This window comes from Brachypodium distachyon, chromosome 4 (assembly GCF_000005505.3).
Source record: "Brachypodium distachyon strain Bd21 chromosome 4, Brachypodium_distachyon_v3.0, whole genome shotgun sequence".
NCBI classification, from domain to species: Eukaryota; Viridiplantae; Streptophyta; class Magnoliopsida; order Poales; family Poaceae; genus Brachypodium; species Brachypodium distachyon.
The window spans coordinates 33,095,510-33,104,174 of NC_016134.3; the positions used below are offsets into that span (position 1 = coordinate 33,095,510).

The window sequence follows — 8,665 nt, forward strand, 5'->3', positions numbered from 1 at the left end:
CGGAGGGAGTATATATGTTGACCAGAAAATGTTAATGCATGGCATGTACCTAGATTTTCTACAATATATAAAACAAAAATATTTGGAAAATTAGCTTACAATCATTTACGTATGTTTTCAGGTTAGTGGTGCCGTTGCTGCGTTGAGCTCTGTTGGAATATACGTGGGAGACCTTCGTATTAGGTTTGATAATCCTCTCTGATCACTTCACAACCTTAAGCTTTGTTTGTTGATCATGTTGAAACAATTGTTGATTGTACTTTCATCAGGGTGAGCCCTTCAAAGACACCAATCAGGAACGATATATGACGCGCGCCGTGAGAGCTGATCGATGGCTATCTATGTTCTAAGATACTGAGTTGTTGTGTCCTAAGACATAATTCCTTCGCTAATCGATCATGAGAAGTACTTATGGTTTGGGATTTAATAATCTTCTTATGTAATAATGGGCTTGCAGTTATGAACAATCAAGTCCTTATCTGTTACTTTGCCATGCTTGCCTATTTGGAACTATGCGGTAAGTATTATTTCAAGAAGACAAAAAAAAGTGCCTATCTAGACGGGAGTTAATTAATTCTAGGTACTCGTTGATCTCCATGCATGGTTGCTGCGTGCCATGTCCCCTTCACTCGTGGCTACTACTAGATGATGACTGTAGGTTGTTTGGTAAACTTGGTTAAGCTGGTTGTGCTGCTGGCCTGTTGAGTAGCTCGAGCCTGTTTTTGCTCATCTGCAATTTACCTTGCTCTTGCTATAGCTTGTGTTTGCGCTAACCTTTGTTTACTCGATCAGCGGCTGCGCTCTGCATGAGGTAACGATGCGGCACCCTTGCTCATCTGTTTGGTGTAATGGTGTTTTGTAAGAACTTTTTGTTCTCTTTATAAGAAAAAACACTGCTCGCCTGCGGCACAGCTGAAGAAAGTGTCAGCACAGAAGGGAGAGCCGCAGGAGCCATACCATCAGGGGCAGAGCCCAATGGGCTGACCCTGATGCACAGGCATCAGGGTAAAAAAAAATTAGTTATAGGTACCATATAGAAAAGGCCTGTGCATCAGGTTGGACCGGGGACGGTGCATCAGGTTGGGCCGGCTGCTCGCACGCTGCAGGCAGGCCTGGCAAGTTCCCTCAATCCATCCATTGATCGATCGATCTGAGGAACGAACGAGGAGACGCAGACCCCTGCCTGCCGCTGCCCGCTTCATCTTCCCCACGCGCACGCCCCTCCTCTCCCCGCGCAGACGGCGAGCGATCCCGAGCCCCGATCCCCCGACGGCCGAGGTAGGCAGGTATAGTCAGGCCCTGGGTATAGTATGGTTTGTTTTTCCAAAGCTTAGGCAAATTTTCAAGTCTCAATTCTGTATTTATCAAATGCAGGTCTTGGTTTGGATATACGATGGACAAGTTTCTTATAAAAAGAAAAGCACCATCTCAAGATGCTTCAGAGAACATCAATTGGAAAGAGGAGATTCAGTATGATCAGGCAAGAGAAATTTGATAGAACATTACCATCCCAATTTAATAGATACAGTAAGAAAGAAGTACTTGGTTAATGGACCATGTCAGCCAAGAAATATTGATTTTCCATATTTAGAATTTGGGAATAAAAGGAGAAGGTTCAATCCTGATTGTTTTGATGAATTTGGGAGTTGGTTAGAATACAACGAAGAAAAGAAAAGAGCATATTGCTTTTGTTGTTTCTTGTTTAGGGATCGCGGCCACAAGAAAGAAGCTGGGTATGAGGCTTTTGTTCTGAATGGATGGAATAGTTGGAATGTGAAAGCCAGACTAAATGATCATGTTGGTGATGTCAATTGTATCCATAATCAAGCAATGAGAAATTGTACTGACTTGTTGAAAAGAGATCAGCACATTGATGTTGCTATTCAGATCCAAACTGAAGCTTCCAAGGTTGCTTATTTTACTCGACTTAATGCCTCAATTGACATATGTAGATTGCTGCTGAAGGTAGGATTGTCTTTTCGAGGCCATGATGAGTCGAAGGACTCCTATAATAAAGGGAATTTCTTGGAAGTTCGTGATTTTTTAATTGACCATGATCTAATTGTAAGAAAGGCTGCGGGAAAAGATGCTGCGAGGAATGCTTTGATGGTGGCTCCTGAAGTCCAGAAAGATATTGCTGAAGGTTTTGCACATGTGATAGTGCAATCTATTCTCAAAGAAGTGCACAATAATGTGTTTTGTTTGCTTGTTGATGAGTCCAGAGATGTCTCTTGCAAAGAACAGATGGCTGTGGTTTTGCGGTATGTTGATAGCGCTGGAGATTGTAAAGAAAGTTTTGTTGGTCTTGTTCATGTGAAAGAAACAACTTCCTCGTACCTCAAGACTGCAATTGATTCTCTATTTGCAAAATATAAACTCAATTACAATCAAGTTAGAGGCCAAGGGTATGATGATGCTAGCAATATGTCAGGTCAGTTTAATGGACTCAAATCATTGGTCATGAGAGAAAGTAGCACAACTTATTATGTTCATTGCTTTGCTCACCAACTTCAGTTAGTTGTTGTGGTTGTGGTAAGAAAACATAAAGGAGTTAGTAATTTCTTCAATATGATTTCTACCTTGTTAAATGTGGTGGGTGGATCTTGCAAGCGAAGGGACATGATTAGAGATATTAATCTTGAAGAAATGAACAAGGCTTTAGGGTGTGGTCAGCTTACAATGGGAACTAGACTAAATCAAGAGGAATGCCTTCAAAGACCTGGTGACACTCGTTGGTGTTCTCATGGCAAGACACTAAAAAGTTTGGTTGATATGTTCAAATCAGTTATTAAAGTTCTAGAATATGTGGAAAAAGAAGACACTGACAGGACAAATAGAGACCAAACACATGGTCTTCTAGTGTATTTTCAGTCTTTCGACTTTGTCTTCTATTTGCATCTCATGTTGACAATCCTTACAACTGCAAACACATTGTCATTAGCACTGCAAAGGAAGGATCAACACATAGTAAATGCCATGAAATGTGTCAAATCAACTAGAACTGTTTTGACTGAACTTAGAGAACATGGATGGGAATCTTTGCTAGGTGAAGTTTATGCATTTTGTGAGAAACATGACATTGAAGACCTGGACATGGAAGAAGCATATGTTGATCCAAAAAATAGAAGAAAGAAAACTGGAATTATCAACAAGCATCGCTATAAAGTTGATTGCTTCAATGCAGTTATTGATTGGCTAGTACAAGAGCTTGACAATCGGTTCAGTGAGACATCCTCTAATTTGCTTATTTGGCCAGCTGCTTTGAGTCCAAGAGATGCATTTTGTGATTTTAATTTGGAGAATCTGACGAGTTTGGCTAAACTATATCCTCAAGATTTTGATTCTGGAGATTTGAGGGATCTTGATAAGGATCTACGCCTCTATATTGCTGATGTGCGCACTGATGACAGCTTTTCCAATTTAGCAACAATCACCGAGCTTTGTAAAAAATTGGTGCAAACAAGGAGGCATATTATGTATCCATCATTTTATCGATTGTTGAAACTAGTAGTTGTGCTGCCTGTTGCCACCGCCACGGTTGAGAGGTGTTTTTCAGCCATGAAACTAGTGAAAACGGATTTGCGCAATCGCCTCAACGATGACAGCTTGAATGATGATCTCATTTGTTATATGGAGAAAGAAGAATTGAGAAAAGTCACTAATGATCAAGTTGTTGAGTATTTCATGGCTTTGAAGAATCAAATTTATTAAAAGGTAATGTACTGCTCAAATACTTATTTGCTTCTGTACTTTCAATTGGCCATTCTACTATATGTTGATTTAAAACTTTATGTTGCGTCAAACTAGTGCATCAGGGAGAGCCGAGCTCCAGCTCCGCCCCTGCATACCATCCGGCAGGCCTCACACGCAAATACGTTCCATACCATCTCTCCCTGCCATCCCAGTGTAGTAACGTGTATGCACCTTTTTTTTTTTCGAAAAGGGAACGTCCCCGGCCTTTGCATCACACAGCCAAAGTAACGTATACACCTGACGCCTGACGAGATAGGTGTATTTCCCGAGGCCGCAAACTGTCCTGGAGTTGTGGACCCGGCCGGAACAGCCAGACGTCCCAGCGTGAGCTTGCAGTTTTCGGTGGCCTTGTCCCTTGTGCGTTACACACACAGAGCCATCCACCCACAAATGCCACTGAGATCCGTTCCGCATTTGACCGCTGCCCCTCATGTCATGGAAACAGCTTGCATTTGCGTAAGGTGCATGCGGACGCAGCCGTCGTCACATGGCAATGGTGACCGAGGTAAAAAAATGGTCCCGCCCCCGGGGAGGAGCACGCGCCCCAGGCCCAGCACCGAGCAGGGGGTTCCTAGCTATATGAACCACGCCACACACACCCGGCGCTCCACACCATACAGCTAGTCTCCCGTCGGCGATCAATCCCCATGGCCATGGACGCGCCTCAACCAGTGAGCGGTCTGAACCCTCTCGCTCCGCAACTCGTGCCCGCAGCTGCAGCCTCCCGGTCCAAGCTCAACCCGCTCGCTGCGGAGTTCGTCCCGCGGTGGCTCCGCCAGGACGGGCGGAGCTCTACTGCGGTAGCGCCAGTGTCCGCCGTCACGCCGGCTCCTGTGGTCGTCTCCGACGTGGGGAAGAATAATGCAGACCCTACGACGAGGCCCAGGCGGCCAAGAAGAGTACGAAACATATATCTTCAAATATTGCCCCTTCGTGCTGCAGCAGTTCAATTATTATTGTTTCCGTTTCCTTTGGTTGGGGGGTTAAACTCTTCTAGCTTGGATTTGATTTGTTTACTTCTTTCTAGAGCAATGCTAGCAGATTAAATAGATGGATGTCCGATGGTTTAACTTTAATCCATGTGATGTCTCTCATCAGGGATATGATGCATGGCCGGTTGATTAATTAGTTCTAGTCTTCTAGATCTTGAGATGACCTACTGGGAGTATATATGGAAACACTAACTTCTGAATCTTTCAGTTTTTGCTAGATGTTCCTTCCACACATGACTAGTTTTGCCCCCGTTTTGGTTTCCCTCTTATAATTGTGCCTTTTCGATCTGTCAGTTCAAAGTCCTGCTGGGTTTTTTTTCTCCCTTCGACATGATAATTTGTTTAACTCTGGTTTTAATTTACGGAAAGTCTAGTCCTTTCAATTGTGCGTGCATCGTACACATGCAATCCGGCGTTGGGCTCTTCCCATGCATCCTTCCTAGCTAATTAACTGTACATTTGGTAGGTGTTTTTTCTTCTAGAACTATGCAGATAGGCTAAAGCAATTTCTTTACCGGCTCCAGTAGCTACAAGAGCCCAAAAGTACCAATATTAATCTATTTCATTCCATATCAATTTTGTATCAATCAAACAAATTACGACATCAATCAAATTTCATTACAATATCAAATATTATTTCATTCATATTTCATAACTTTATCAATCAAATTTCATTGCGATTTCAATATTTCATTCTAATATCAATTCACATGTATGTGTAAATTCGTGCCACTTGTTGGCTTGTCAGTTCGCTCTGAGCGGCTCTGGTACCTACCAAAGCAAGTAGAAATGACTTTCCCATTGCTAGGGTTCGTTGTATAATCATCATACACTGGTTATGGCTTGGTCTTCTGTTTTGACAGTGTTCATTGTTTAATTATATGATTGATACTTGTTTACTAAAGAGGGTCAACAACATATGTCTCGCAGCGAGGGAGGACCAGATTGTCTCACAAGGAACGAAGGGCCCGAGAACAAGCTGAATTAGTAAGAAGAACAATTTACGTCACAAATATTCATCGCGCTGTAAGTATGCTTGTCCATGCATTACATTCATGAAGTAATATGCCATTTTCAGATGACAGTGTTCATTATACGCATTTGTTAATTTCAGGCTACTGAGAAAGATTTGGTTGATCTCTTCCGGCATTGTGGAGCTGTATGTCGTTCTGACCCATATATGGATCATAACTATAGAAATGCATTTCAAGTTTTGAAACATGTAATCAATGTTATTTCAAGGTGATGTACATTACAGTCATCGTTGGTTCACATGCTTCACATACTATTAATTGATTAATTGACTGGTGTTAATTTTATTCGCATGGTGTATGCATTATTTACCTTGAGATTGTAAATTAATAGTAGTATAATTGACATTGTAAATTAATATGTGTCTGCTAAACTATCATTGAGAAGCACCTAAGAGGAACTTGTAGCTACATCATAAAAAATCTCTTAATTATATTGAGGAGGACCAAGATGTTCCCTAAGCTCGTGTTGTGATGATTGGCTAGACCTAAGTACCACAGTAATACTAACATTAAAAAATGGAGTCTATAAGCTTTGTGTTGTGCTTACGAGTTGTAAGGGATACTTGTACTGATCAGGCAGATTGATGACGTTTGGATAGTTATAGTATTCGAACTGGAGGATTCAACATTACTTGTCAACATTAGGCCATGAAATGCCCAACAAAAGCCATTTACAAAAAAATTATAATTTCCATAAGCAGAGTTATGAAAACTACTTTTTTCTTAGGATATAATAATCTTTCTTACACAATTGGCATGCAATTAGAACTAAGCAGGTCTTATCTCTTTGGCATGCATGCCTAGCTTTTTGTAATTGTGCAATTAGATATTTGGGACAAGAATTAGATATACTTTGGAAAATTAGAAAAATAATTATTCTTTGTATTACAATGATCTGTTGTGCACTTATATTGGTTGTTCAGTGTGCATGGGCGCACCTTTTGACTAATTTACTCTGGACTCCATCTATTAATTCGTCACAAGCAACTAAACAAAGTACTTGCATTCGTGAAAGAAATTAACTTCTTTCAACCCTTATGCTTCTATCCTGTCAGTACAAAAATCAGCACACCTTTTTATTGCGAGAATATCAATTGATGAAAGAGAAGGATAAGCCTGCATTTTTTAATTTCAATCAGCATCGATCAGTATCAGGCATTTCTGTTTTTCATTTATATTTTCATATTATTATATCTCTAGGGTGTCAATGAGTTGAGAGGCGGTCATAAAGATGAATACCGTCAAACAACTAATTTATTTTATTTTATAAACTCTTTTTTAAAATTTTATAATGCCATTCTCTACTTTGTGTTGAAATGCACCAATATCATGCATTTAAATGGTTGTGGTGTGATAATGTGTTGTACGTCCACATTATGTATGACATTTTCTTTTCACACAAGTGGGTTATTATGTAGATAGTCTAATGCTGAGCAATGTACTTCATGTTCAAAATTAATATATTTAATTGTTATGTATCATTATTAAAATAGTGTGATTAACATACTGATATTATTTTGAAACAGGTTGTGCATTGTCGGCTTTGCAGGAAACCTAGATCTGGTTTTCACTTCGCATTTATAGAATTTCAACACCATGGTAACTTGTAAAGGGATAAATACTGACTTTGATGCATTTAAAGTGAAGTTCATAGAAAATAAAATATAAAAACAAATGTTGCACCCATTTCAGATGATGCATCTGCTGCATTGCATCTCAAGGGGCTCACTATTCGTAACCGCCCTTTGAAGTTAGAACCTTCCAGGACTGCGATCATGGAGCCTGTCAACCAATCATACCTTTCCCAGGTTAGCAAAATCTCAAGTTTTTAGTGTATTTCTTTGGCATTACATCCTGTAATGATCATGTTTAATCATTGTGTGGTGAAAAGGAGATGTCTTCTAGGACAGTCTACTGCACAAAAATTGAAAAGAGGGTATGTAAACAGCTGTTTTCTTTACTGCATGCTAATGATTCTCCCACTTATTTTTTTCCCTAAGCATTACTTCTTAAAAAAAAATCTAGGTCACCTGCGCTGAGCTAGTTGACTTCTTCAAGGCGAATTTTGGATCGGTTAGAACTAGCAACATATCATATCATCTAAAATAAATTTTCGCTCTTCTTGTTTTTTTTTTTTTTTTGCAATGGAACAATTCTACAATATTTATGCCATCCTTGTTTTAATGCATTATAGGTTTCTCGTGTAAGGCTTCTTGGTGATGACAACCATCATGTCACCGGCGTAGCTTTTGTTGAGTTTGCAGAGGTATTGATATCAAAATCTAGATTCTGGATATCTTATGTAACCTTGTTTCACATGTCATTCCCCAATCCCCATTTACTGTGTAATGTGTTAGTTTGTTGATATTGTTTCTGTACCTGCTTTGGCTTAATTATCTTATGTAACAGCACACTCATATGTACATACCCACTTAGTTTTTTCCGAGTAGATATTTGCTTGGAATGATGCCTAATACGTAGAACAACTAGTTAAATTAAAAACTACTATATATTACTATACTTGTATTATGTTGATAATATTAGGCATAAATTGTGTATATGTTAGACATAAATAATTATGCTCTTCTTTTAAGAAAATATGTTCTTTGCCCATTAATATGTATTTATGAGTTACAAGAAATCAAACACGTACATGAAATAAAATGTTACCTCATTTTTGCAAACCAGAAACGTTTATGCATGACACATACATAGGTTTTCTACATTGAATTGATAAAAATTATATATTTGGAAAATTAACATATACGCGATGGACCTTCCTATCAGGTTTATGTAAATTAACATATTATCATAATGTCATTTATGTAAATTAATTGCAGGTTAGTGCTGCCATTGCTGCTTTGCGCTCTGTTGGCATATACGCGA

At 39.5% G+C, this 8,665-nt stretch overlaps 1 protein-coding gene across 1 annotated transcript; it reads left to right on the forward strand.

Annotated features, from left to right (window-relative positions):
* Window positions 1-4,400: 4,400 nt before the first annotated feature.
* On the forward strand, window positions 4,401-8,172 carry LOC112268685 (polyadenylate-binding protein-interacting protein 8-like). The gene is made up of 8 exons (XM_024454628.1): window positions 4,401-4,652; window positions 5,860-5,904; window positions 7,306-7,378; window positions 7,472-7,587; window positions 7,671-7,715; window positions 7,805-7,852; window positions 7,974-8,045; window positions 8,137-8,172. The coding sequence occupies exons 1-8, from the start codon at window positions 4,401-4,403 to the stop codon at window positions 8,170-8,172; spliced, it is 687 nt and encodes a 228-aa protein (XP_024310396.1).
* Window positions 8,173-8,665: the final 493 nt, after the last annotated feature.